Genomic DNA, 13278 nt, shown 5'->3' with positions numbered 1-13278 from the left:
AATGGCTACTAAGAAGGCGGTCTTGAAAGATAAGAATTTCAGATCTACCGTAGCCACCGGTTCGAAGGGGGGGGGGCGGTCAAGGCCTGAAGAACTAAGGAAAGGTCCCAAGGAGGAACCGCTTGCTTTATAGGGGGCCTGAGAAGAAAAGTACCTTTAAGGAAAATCTTACACAATTTGGCAGACATCAGTGGACTGGAGTCATGACCAATGTGATAATGAGAAATTGCCACAAGTTGTACTTTGACCGTGGAACTGCTGGCACCATCATTAAAAAGAGTGGTTAAGAAATCAAGCACCAAAGGGAGAGGAACTGTGAAGGGGTTTAGGCCTTGCCGCTCCGCCCACAAAGAGAACCGCTTCCACTTGCTACGGTAGACTTTCCTAGTGGATGGCTTATGAGCTGCCACCAGGATGGCCTTAACAGGGGACGAAATACCAGGAGTCCTGATCAGGAGTGGAACTGGAGCAGCCAAGCGGTCAGCTTGAGGTTGTCCAGGTTCGGAGGAGATAAGTGGGATGGATGAGAAATCAGATCCGGAATGGGATCTAGAATCCAAGGAGGATTCACTGAGTGAGACCTTAGGAAGGGGAACCAGATCTGTCGAGGCCAAAAGGGAGCAATGAGGATCATTCTGCACCCCAACCGAGAGGCTTTCTGAAGAACTTGGAGCATCAGAGGCAAGGGGGGATAAGCATAAAGAAGACCGGGTGGCCAAGCATGCACCAGAGCGTCTCTTGGGGAACCTCCGGGAGGAGGTATCAGGGCGAAAAAACTGTCGCATTTGGTGTTTGAGGGAGACGCAAAAAGATCGCAACAAGGAGTTCCCCACTGTGCGAAGATGCATTCCGCTACCTGAGTATTGAGAGACCACTCGTAGGGGGTGAGAATGGTGCGACTGAGTTTGTCCGCCAGGATGTTGGACCGACCCAGAATATGCGTTGCTATGAGAAAGCGGTTGGTGGAGATTGCCCATTCCCACACTCTCATGGCTTCTCGACAAAGGGGGTAAGACCTGGTTCCTCCCTGTTTGTTGATATACCAGACAACAGACATGTTGTCCGATTGAATTGCAATTGTTCCCAAGGGAAGAAAGTCCTGAAGTGCTAGCAACGCTAAGAGCACTGCTCTCATCTCTAGAACATTGATATGCAGCGAGGTCTCTGAATCGTCCCACGTGCCTTTGACCGTCCGGCCTGCAAAACGCCCCCCCCACCCGAGGCGGGAGGCGTCCGTGGTCACCGTGGCGAGAGGGGGAGAGGCACAAAAGGGGCGGCCTCCGTGGAGATCTGGAGAGTGTAGCCACCAGAGGAGGGACCGCCTGCACGCTTTGCAGATCGCAATGGGATGATGCATAGGAAGAGCAAGATACGACCACTGAACCATGAGTGTCCATTGAAGGATATGCATATTGAACCTGGCGAGAGGAAGAAGCGCAATCGCTGCTGCCATGGACCCTAGGGCCCTCAGGACCAACTCCGCCGGAACTGAACTTGAGTGGAGAATGGCCCACACCTGGAGCTGTAGGCTTTGCACTCTGTCCGCTGTGAGGAAGGCTCTCAATCTCCTCGTGTCTAACCTGGCACCTGCGTGGGTGCTAGGTTGGATTTTTTTGTGTTTATCGTGATGCCCAGGCGTGGAGCAAGATGGAGAAAGGAGTCTCGCGCCAAGAGAAGTAGATGCCTTGTTGGGGCGGTGAGAAGCCAGTCGTCCAGGTAAGGAAAGACCTGCACCCCCTGAAGCCTCAGGTGGGCCGCTACCACTGCTAATACTTTGGTGAACACCCTGGGGGCTGTGGTAAGACCAAAGGGAAGGACCCGGAATTGGTAGTGACTGGCTCCCAGCTGGAAGCGGAGAAACCTCCTGGAACGACTGTCCATTAGTATGTGGTAGTACGCATCCTTGAGGTCTATGGAGCACATCCAGTGGTTTTCTCCCAGAAGGGGGAGAATAGACTGCAATGTAACCATTCGGAATTTCTCCTTGGGAACTGCCAGGTTCAAAAGAGAAAGGTCTAAAATTGGTCTTAGATCCCCCGTCTTTTTTGGCACTAAAAAGAACCTGGAGTAGAACCCTAATCCGATCTGGTCTGGGGGGACGGGCTGGATGGCTCTTTTCTTTAGCAGATGGCCAATTTCTGCCAAAGCGGCCTCCCACTGACCGGGTGGAACATTGGGGAGGGACTTCAATTTTGGCAAGTGAAGAAAGGGGATATGGTATCCTCTGGATATGATCTGTAGAACCCAGCGGTCTGATGTTATGGACTCCCATGCCGCTAGGTGCTCCGAAAAACGTCCCCTGACTGCCTCCAGAGTGGAGCAGCCGGACAACCCCTCAGGGCTGCTGCGCGGGCCGTTCAGAGAAAGGTTCTCTGGACCCGAAGTTCCTGGGAACCCCTCTGCCCCTAGGGTGGCGTCCTCCCTGTCCTCCTCTGCCACGGAAGGACTGGTTGTCCGGAGCAGGCTGGGATTGCTGCGACTTCCGGAACCACATCTTCTTCTGACCCTTTTGGTTCCTACAATAGGGCCTCTGGGGTGCAGAGAAGCGGATTCCGACGGCAGACAGCGTCTTCCCGTCCTTTTCGCTCTGGGTCAAAGTGTCGCGAACAGTTTTGCCAAAGAAGGCAGAACCATCGAAAGGGGTGTTCGCAAATGACGCCTTGAAGGGCTCCGAGAAATCGCAATGACGGAGCCAGGCCTGACGTCTAGTAACTAGGCCTGCCCCTGCAGCTCTAGCGGCACCTTCTGTAGCATGGGATAGTAGCCGCATAGAGGTATTAGTGATGGACCTGAGAGTGGCCATACGGGTGGAGTGCAGCACTTTGTTCTCCTCTGACATGGACTCTGGGGGGGATGCAGTGTATTCTTTTATAAGATCGCGCTGCATCCTAATCACATGTGCCAGGTAGTTCAGTGCCCTCACAGAGAAGGTCGCTGAACTAAACATCCGCTTCCCTAAGTGGTCCATCATCCGAGACTCCTTGCTCGGGGGATGGACTGAGGGACTCTCCTGAGCAAATTCCCTCTTGGTGGCCGCCGCCATCAACATGGCATCTACCGAGGCCCCTTACTCCAATGGGCACTGTCAGCTGGGGGACTGAGGATACGGTCGGGCCTTTTTGGGATTGGCTCCACGGTGTCCGGTTCCTTCCATGCCCTGGTGGTAATGAGGTCCACCAGGGGGTCGGCAGGAGGGGACACCCAAGAGGTAGACGGGCCCGCTTCAAATGCCTCCAAGAACATGGACTCGTCCGAGGAAGACTTGGGGGCAGACCACCCCCCCTTATGCGGAGCATTTCCATGATGTCTCCAAATGAGACATCCTCGGGGGGTGATCTTGGGGAGCCTTCCCCTTCCTCCAAATCCGTGTCTTCAGTGAGAGACTTGGGGGAGTCAATGTGCCTCCTTTTGCACGTATGTTTGCGGGGAACATCCTCCGGGGGGCTGTCAGAGGACTCCTCGCAAACAGTGACCTGTTCCAGGGGAACAGCTTGGGGCAAAGCAGTGGGCTGTCCCAAGGGCCGGATGGTGGAAGCCTGACCCAGTGCAGATGGAGCGTGGGACGGAGCCGAAGCAAGTGCCGGGGGTCCGGAGACCCTCAACAGGGCCCTCTCCACTACATCAAAAGCCGAAGGGGAGCCGACCTCGACCAAAGGATCCAACAATCGGCTTCCCCTCGGATCCGAGGAGTGGATCGGAGCCGGCGCCGAAGCGCTCGGATCCGGGACAGTGCGCCCGACACAGACGGCGCCGAAGGAGCACTGATCCCCGGATCTGAAGCTCGGATCCAGGCTCGAGAGGTCGGATCCGGCACTCGAGGGCAGGGTCGGATCCGGGTACCAAGTACTATCGGCGCCGACCCACCCCAGCTCCGAAGCTGCTCGGCTCCAACGGCTCCGAACCCGGGTAGCGGGTCGGAGAAGGAGCAATTGGCTTAAAGAAAGGGGTCGAGCTCCCCCCCAGAGGGGGGGGAGGCAAGAGCACTCCCATCTGCATCTGGGCCTGGATGAACCTTCTCATCATCCGGTCCAGATCAGCGTCTGACAGGCTATAGGTCGATCTCGACGAGGCTACCGAGGTAGGCCTAGAGTGCCTCCTGGATAGCCTCGACGGAGATCGGGTCTCCTCCTCCTCAGGTCCCGGTGACCGGAGTCGAGGAGGGGGAGAACCAGCAGACAAGGAGGCCGGAGGAGAAGCCCGCTTGGCTGGCGGGGCCGAAACAGAGGTCTCGGCCCGCCGTTTATGGTGCTTCTCCCTCTGGTCCTTCTTTCTAGCTTCCCTCTCCTCCGAACCACTACAGGGAGGTTGAGTCCCAGGAGGAGGAGGGGGAGCCGGAGAGGAGACAACCGTTGAAACGGTTACCCCCGAAGGAGTGGAGGCCGGAGCAGAGTCCGGTGGCAAAAGACCCGCCAAGACAAGCTTGGACCTCCGCTCCTTCAATGCCCTGGGGTTGAACCCTGCACAAATGGAACATCCAGAAGTGAGGTGTTCAACCCCAGATCTGATCACGAGTGTGGCCATCAGCCGGGGAAAGCTTATGGCCACACTCGGAGCACTTAGAGAACACAGCTTTGGGTTGTTCAGACATCCCAAAGTACAAAAAAAGTTACTTAAACTAAGGGTAAAAGCAAGTAACTAAAGCACACAACAGGCCCAAACACACACTATGCTACCAGCGAGGGGAGGGAAGGTAAAATTAAATTTAAAACACTAGAAAGTATAATTAAGTAATAGGGAAACCTAAACTTCCACACAACTTTCACACAAAAATACAATTTTTAACACTCTAAATACTTGAAAAAAGAGCACTTAGCTGAAGAGCTTAGGAACACAAATCTGGTCACCAGCGCGGCAAACAAGATCTGAGGTCATGTAGGGAGAGCAGGGCATTATGGGTGAGGGGAGGAGCTGAGAGCTTGGATCCATAGCTGGTAAACCATGCCGGTTCGGATCCGATGTCGGATCCATAACCCACAGGTTGCAGACAAATGAATCTCCTACTTCAGATCAGAACATTATACTGCTGTGCCTGTACATTATGCTGCTGCTGGGCTGCCTGAGAAAGAAACAAACATTATGCTGCTGCTTGCAAGACAGCCAAGAGAGGAGGTATTTGCTGCCTGCCATACGAGAGAGGTAAGAGGAGGTATTTGCTGCCTGCCGTACATTATGCTGCCTACGAGGCTAGGTAAAAAAATAATTTATGTGACTCAGATAGCTATAATTTCTTTCCTATTTTAAATTTACAACTGAAAGCACAACTTCATTTCTTTTAGGGTGCTAGGTTAATACTGAAATCAATGATCAAGTTTCTTTTTCCATGTGTAACCATTAATATATTGTACATAATACTAAGGATACAGTGCGCCACTACATTAATCCGCATACTGATTTAATTTGCTACATTGTCACCTGTAATTGTAGATTAGGCTAATTTGATGCTTAGGCAGTCTGAAAAGGTGTTTTACCCTCCAGCATTTTTGGTTAGTGTTGCAAAACTAACATCCACAGAAGAAGTGGTATAGACCAGAGGTGTCCGTCCATGAACAATTTTTTTCTTGGCCTCCCATGATTGGCCTTAAATGGGCTTCCATACCTAAACAGCTACAAAATAAGTCACAATAACAGGGAAAAAAAATCAAACAATCCTTAAGTTTACTAAAAATGCTTAATTATACAGAGTGTGAAGCTTTTCAAATTCTAAAGCAGCGTCACTGCAATTGCTTAAATGGATTTGTGTATGAGAGACATACACACATAAAGCACCCATTACATTCAATTACACATTAAAAATTATATTATATTACAGTAGCCTTCTATTTCTTGTTCATTGTAGTGATAATTAATAACCATCATAATGGACTGTTGGCTCACTCAGGGATTTGAATAACTCACTGTACATAAACGGCCCGTGTATTCACTGCTTTTCATACCTATTGCACACATATTGTGGAAAAGCACGTCACTGCGCAAGTGCACGAACAGGCAAGATGGCTGCACGCAGGTATTAGAACTAAGTGTTATGAATAAACTTTAGTATTCACATTTTTTAAACATAGCTGATAACATTAGGCAAACAGGAGACTTAGCGGTTGCTGTTTCTGTTACTCTGCTTTTGCAATGGATGAGCCAGCTGCCCATAGCATTGGCCAAGTCAGCGCAGACAGAAGTAGTTTGGTGAATGAGAGTCAGAGAAACACGAAGACGGTCCTTTGCCAGCGATGTGGTTCCAAAGTGCTGTTACCTGGCATAGGTGTTCTCACTCAAAAGGAGGTAGTGAAAATAATAAATTCATACATACAATTCAGACATATTTTTGCTTTATTTGCTGTATGGCTGATGTAAATTTCTGATCTGCATTTCATCTAAATTTGTGATTCTGTGCAAAACCTTTGAACATCTGTCAGAAAAAAATTCCTCTCTTAGGTGGTAGAAAGTGTTTGCAATTTATAAGCTAAAGTATTATTATAATCCTTTCCATAACTTGTTTAGAGATAGGATTGGTCATTCAAAAACATTTTTGGCAGTATATGAAAATTATATATTTAATTGCATCAGGTGTATTTTTAAAACATTATAAAGGGGGAACATTGCAGGTAAGTACAGCATAGAAACATTTTCACCCCTGCAGACTATACAGTAAGACTTTATTTCATAGTTTTAAAATACTGTGTGATTTACACCTAATCATGGGCTAGACAGTAGCCCTACGTGCTAAAGATGATGATACTGTCTGGTTAAATAGGACATGACCAGGACGATTTGGTTATTTAACTCTGTTACCACTGGTACTTGCACCCTTCATATTTGAAAGACATTAGCCATCATATAGTGTGCATTTTTCTAAAATGTCATGGCTGTGTCAGAATATTCCCTCCCCTTTAAGTTTGCTCAGGTTGAGTGTGCTCAGACTAAATCACACCTTAAGCAAGATTCAAAAAAGAGCTGTCATGCCAACATTATAAGTACTAATCATTCTGGTATGGTCTGCACTTTTCATGGCATTAAAAGTTTAGTTCAAGTTCAGAATGAAGTTGGCATCTAGATTCCACAACAGCTTCTTCCCAGATGCTATCACACTGCTGAACAGCCAATCCACAGCCTAACCCGCTAAATGAATAAAACCTTATTTATATACAATATGTCATTGTTATTTACATAACTCTCTGCACAGATCACCTTATATGTCACTTTCTGCACTATGAAAACTGCAAACTGTAAGTTTATGGTGTATATTGGTGGTGGATAAGTTTTACATGGGTGCACAGTATTGCTTTGTTTAGCAGATGTCTATTAGTGTTTGTGCATTGTGCTGTAAAATGTAAAAATGAAATCCAAATAATTATTGTAGAAGTAAAGCAGTATGCACACATTAGTGTTTATGGCAAATGGGGTGAAATAGCCAGGTAATGGGACATTGGAATGGCTGCAGCGGGACTCTGGTGCCATATTTTGGTTGTCTGTTCTTCAGTTTGCATGTGAAAGTCGGTATCCCACAATTCCATGGGAGTGGGTGGGGTTACATAATTATGTATGCAAATTTTATGTTAAACCGTGTACTGATTTGTACCTATTTTTCATGGGCCTTGTCCAGAGTTTTGATGTTTCCAGGTTAAGAGGTACGAACACCATACCCAGAGGCTGTTTATATGACATCCCTAAAAAATGCCTTTATAAGTTTAAAATAAATAAAAGAAATTCTGTTCACAAAAGCTAAAATGTATCTGGGAATATTAGCCATGCATGCATTTCCATATATAGGCTCACAGTGAGACATTAACTTAGATTCATATCTTGATGGAGTACAACCAGATGGATGTGAATAGCAGTGTAATAATAGACTCAAAACAGAAAGCTACTAAAATGTTACACTGAACAGCACCTTCCAAGACTTATCTATCCCAACTTAGTGCTCTAAGAAATCAACCTGGTTGAAAAACAGCATCAAGAAAACAAAATGCAAATTGCTCTTAATGCACTGGAACAGTTCATCCTATTTCTGCCAGGGAAAAAAAGGATTCTGCAACAGATGCACTTGCTGTGTCTTACCTGCAGGTCCTGGTGAGTCTTCTGTGATGACCTCTCCTGCTCCAATCTGTGTGTTTGCATTTACGAAGATTCTATACTGTGCAAATGGGCTTGCTTTTCGAAGGGTGAACCGTGTCACATTTGGAGCGAATGTTTCTGTTGTCAACCTTCCTAAACGGGTGCCATTCACTGTGGAAAGGAGGACATTGAGAAAAAAATGTTTCAGGCATTTAAAAAAATCAGTATTTAGGTAAATTAAGAAAAGCTCAAAGATACAGCAGTTTGATAGTTGTAATACTGAATGTCCAGCAAGAAATAGCAGGAACCTTTTTGTGAAAAATAGATTAAACATTTTCAGAGATGGAAGCAGTCCTGCTCTGTGGCACAAAGACTGTATGAGAGAATACTTTACCCAGTAGAGGCAGTGGGTGAAAAACGTAGTAAGTGCACCACACATCCTGGTGCTTTGACTTGTCTTTCTACCCTGTGACAGCAAGCATGTTATAGTTAAGATGTGTTCCTAGACAACTACACTCAAGCTACTTGCCATCCAAACCACTACCCTTAGTTAACCTTAAGAAGATTCAAATAATGAGAAAACATATAAAAAAAAAAAACAACATATAAATATACAGGGCAGCATGTTGGTGTATATATAACATTGCAGTTTCTGCAAATCTTAGTAACTGTACTCTCTTTCCTGCCTCTATATACTCCAAAAATGGTTTACTATGAAAATGATAAGTGCAGGTTGGATGAAAACGGGAATGTCGAACCACAATAGGGTGATTCCTATTTTCACCTACTTGCACTATTGCAAGTGTGTAGTTTAGCGAATGACATTGGCATTCGTACACATGTCATCAGAGTTATGACTACAGATCGCAGTACAGTGGGGATCAGGAAATTACCCTTTTCCCCACTGTAGTGCGATCTTGAAGTTGGAATATATAATTTGCAGGGAGTGGGGGGGCTTGTCCCCCTTCTAAAACTGAATGACGGTATAGGAGTTTAATGCATGTTTGCACCTACACCGACGTCATGTTCAATATTAGACATAAATGTTGAATCTGCTGAATTCATTCAACAGATTCAACATTTATGCCTAATTAGTATTCAGGCATCATTCACAGTTTCCATTCAATGTTTCAGACATTTTTTGTAATTTTAATTTTTTTGATAGTAAACCTCCAAAAATATATACCACTGCTACAGCACTTCAGCTACAAACATTAACCGGTACAGTTCTCAAAACCTGCTAGACAGCTGAGCAACAATATAGAAAACATGTACTTGTCAGGATTTAACTGTACATGAAACAGATCTGACAGCAAAATGCATACAACTCCGGTTTTGAATTGTAAGCTTAATTACAATATCAGTTTTTCTTATGTCTTTTTCTGAAAATAACATTAGCCATGTATTCTTTAATAATTAGGCTATCAAGGCACAGCATATTATGAAGCTTAGCCAGCAGTTCTCCAGGATTTGTATTAGGTCTACAAATAATCAATTACGTGTTAAACTTGGTATAAATGCAAATGAATGGAAATCTAGGAGTAAATGTACTTTAGGCTGCTTCCCTGCATTACATTCTGATGTGCTTTTTTTGCACAGTTGTCATACAGGCTGATTGATGGTGGAAGTGATAGCCTTTCCTAAGAACAGTTTCTTAAATGCCTTTCACATCTGAGTATGAATGCTCTGTTCACTTTGAAATTACCTGGGTGATGCCAAGAAGGATGAGTTTATCAAACAAAGATACACACATGTACATATTCCAAAGGTTTTCTTGGGATGGTGTAGAATTTTATGTGACAGGGTAAGCAGATCGTAAAGAAGTAGGTTAGGAAGTTCAAGCCAATTGAGATGTTTGAGAGCTAGACAGTGGTGTTATCTGTAGGGACTGCTAGTAGCAGATTTGGGGATTTTGTTATAACAGACTTTGAGTTTAGATAGGTCAGACTTTCTAAGGTTGGTGAGGATTGCAGAGGCATATAGTACTGTAGAGATGAGATGAGTGCGTACAATAGTGACCCTAGCAGAATTTGTTAAGAACAGTTTATTTCTATGTACAGTACCTAGTTTTTTGTGTACTTTCTTTATCGTGAGGGAGATATGGATGTCAAACTTTATGTTATAGTCAATCACAACCACAAGAAGCTTTGTGTAGGTATCAGGATGGGTCTAGGACTATTGAATGAAAGTTGAATATTCTGAAACCACATCTACCGAACACACTTTAGAGAAAGTGCTTTTTATCGAAAAAGCACTTTCTCTAAAGTCCCTCAAAAAAGTAAAAAAAAAAAACACACAACTAATGTTTATGCAGGGAGGGCAAGCCCCCTCACTCCGAGATCGCACTACAGTGGGGAAAAGGGAATATTCCCTTAACCCCCCTGTACTACGATCTCAGCAACAGCCATTCCCCCACGATTTCCCTTACTTTTCAGCATACTTCCATGAAAGTGCTTTTTCGGCGAAAAGCACTTTTGCGAAAGTATGCCCAGCCATTTCAGTTTCAGTGAAATGGACATTGGGGGAACAGTAGGGGACCCATAAGGAGATATGATAGTTTTGTTATTGGATGTGATGTTAATGTTAGGACAGGATTGGTTTGTTGTGTCGGGTAGAATATGAGAAGTTTTGTTTTGCTAGGATTGTGTAATAGCTGGTGGTTAGTGAGCCAGGATTTGAGAGAGAGAAAGGAAGCTTGAGTTTGCTGGTGTAGTTCTGGAGGGAAGAATAGGCACAGACTAATATGGAGTCATCTGCATACTGGATGACTGAGGAGTGGAGGGTGGAGGTCTAAAGGTTATTTGTGAATATAGTCAACAACAAAGGTCCAAGAATGGAGCCTTGTGGAACTCCTATTGTTACAGGGAGCAGGGGGGATAGCTCCTGGTGCTATTTAACCACCTGCTATTAAACATGGGATGGGCAACAGGAATAAAGGAGGAGAGGCTATTCTAGACTTCTGTCTGGCAAATGGCTTGATAGTAGCCAAAATATAGTTCAGAAAGAGATACATACAACTTGGGTAGACTTCCTCCTAGTAGGAAAAGGGCACTGGGGTAGAATAAGTGATTGCAAAGTTATCCCCAGTGAAACAGTCAGCCCACAGCATAAACCACTGGTTGCCACAATCAGCTGCAAGCATTGGTCAGAGAAGGCTCTAAGGTCAACAGAGATCAGGCTGAAGACCTGGAATTTGTCTAGAAAGAAAGTACAACAGTTCAAGGAATTACTCTGGGCTCTAGCACACCAAAAAGAGGAGGAAATAGGTGGAATTGAATAAGAATGGCATCGCCTCAAAAAAAACATGTGTGAGGACTGCAGAATAGATATGTGCCTGAACCAGGCATGGAATGCAGAAGTCCAGAAAGTCATCAAAAAAAGAGGAGTGTGGGAAAATGTGGGAGATAAAAAAATATGGACAAAGCTAGGAAGGAATACTGGTTGGCTAACAAAGAAGCTAAGGAAGGAGTTGCAATAGCAAAGAACAGGGCATCAGAGGCACTCTACTAGCTTCTTGAAACTGACTCATTAGGTGGCAAAAAGAAACTGTATCAGGTTGCAAGACAAAGACAGAAAGATAAAGAAGATAGTCAGACACCCTTCACAAGGGATGCCAGCAACAACCTGCTCACCTATGCACAGGACATCAAAGGCAGATGGAAGGAGTACTTCTAGCAGCTACTGAATGAAGAAAACCCCACAGAAGCTGTACTGCCCCCCACAAAGCCTACGATGAGAGCAGATGAGGGGACCTACCCTAGAAGAAGTAAGAATAGCATTAAGGAAAATGAAGTCAGGGAAATCAGCAGGCTCAGATGTCAGTATAGCAGATATAATAAAGATGCTGGGTAAGATTGAGGAGAAATGGCTCCATAGAAGTGCAGAGAGAAAAGAATATCCCAGATGACTGGAGAATATGTGTAGTCATGCCAGTGTACAAGAACAACTGTGGGCAGTACAGAGGTATCAAACTCCTGTCATACTGCATGAAAATTCTGGAGAGGGTGATTGATAAACATACACTCAAAGTAGTAGAAAGTAAGATGGGAGATGAGCAGTTTGGATTCAGATCAGGATGCGGCACAACTGACCTGATGGTGAGACAGATAGTTGAGAAGGACTTAGAGATGAGGAAAGACTCCAACTGGGCATTCCTAGAGTTGGAGAAAGAATATGACATGGCACCAACATAGCTGATTTGGGCAGTACTGTGGTGATTCGAAGTCCTATAAACCTTGGTAGAATTAGTACAAGCTATGTACAAAGATGCAATGACTCAAGTACAAACAGTGTTCAGTCTCAGACAGGGGCTCCCAGTTCAGCTCTGAGCCCACTGCTGTAAATACTGGTGATGGACTACATTAGCGATCAGGTCAGGGGAACAGATCAACAATGTTCCTATATGCAGACAATGTGGCATTACAGGCAAACTGAGCAAGAACTCCACAAAAGGATAGGGGAATGGAATGCAAAACTGAAGGCACCTGGGATGAAACTAAGTCCAGTGGTAATTGCAGCAAATGGGGAAAATCAGAAGAATCTGAGAATTGAAATAGAAGAGAAGATAGTGGAACAGGTTAATAGGTTCAAGTATCTGCGGGGGGAGGTGTTTGAGAAAAATGGAAGTCTGAATGAAGAGGTTAAAGCTTACAATCATAGGGGCTGTAGCCAAGTGGCATAGAGTGTCAGGTGTAGTATACAACAGAAGAATGACAAAGAAGCTGAAAAGTAAGGTGTGCAAAACAGTGGTGCGACCAGTACTACTGTATGGTACAGAAACCTGGGCAGTAAAGGCAGAGCAGATCAGGAAGATAGAGGTGATTGAAATGAAGTTCCTGAGCAGGGTGGTAGAATGCACACTATGGGACAGACAAAGAACTGTGGACATAAAGAGGAAAAGCCAAAGTAGCTCCAGTTGCAGAAAAGATCAAAGACAACAGATTACAGTAGTTGGGGTACATGTGCATAAAAGCAGAAGACAATCTGGTGAAGATGATTTGGGACAGACAGAAATAAGGTAAGAGGAAACAAGAGTGCCCAGCAAAGAGGTGGATGGGTTGTGACAGAGAAGATCTATGACAGTCAGGTTTGATTGTTGAAGAAGGCAGGGGTGCAGCATTGAATCAAGAGAGATGGCAACAGTTAACACGACACCCCCACTGAGTTGTTGATGTAATTTTTTAGATGCTTCAACAAATGTGTAAAAGTATCTCACTTTGGAACCTAGCATTT

The 13278-nt window shown here is 45.3% G+C and overlaps 1 protein-coding gene across 30 annotated transcripts in view; it reads right to left on the bottom strand.

Moving 5' to 3' along the window:
- The window catches only part of NFASC (neurofascin), a 2999343-nt gene that overhangs the window by 325197 nt on the left and 2660868 nt on the right, over positions 1-13278 (bottom strand). For all 30 annotated transcript variants that reach the window (XM_044076767.1, XM_044076768.1, XM_044076766.1 and 27 more), the window contains one exon: positions 8050-8217. In XM_044076767.1, coding sequence (XP_043932702.1) covers positions 8050-8217 — 168 coding nt within the window. The remainder of the gene's footprint in view (positions 1-8049; positions 8218-13278) is intronic.

The sequence above is a fragment of the Protopterus annectens genome, chromosome 7.part0, assembly GCF_019279795.1.
Source record: "Protopterus annectens isolate FY-2018-M chromosome 7.part0, PAN1.0, whole genome shotgun sequence".
Lineage (NCBI taxonomy): Eukaryota > Metazoa > Chordata > Ceratodontiformes > Protopteridae > Protopterus > Protopterus annectens.
This window is presented reverse-complemented; position numbering and strand designations above follow the sequence as displayed.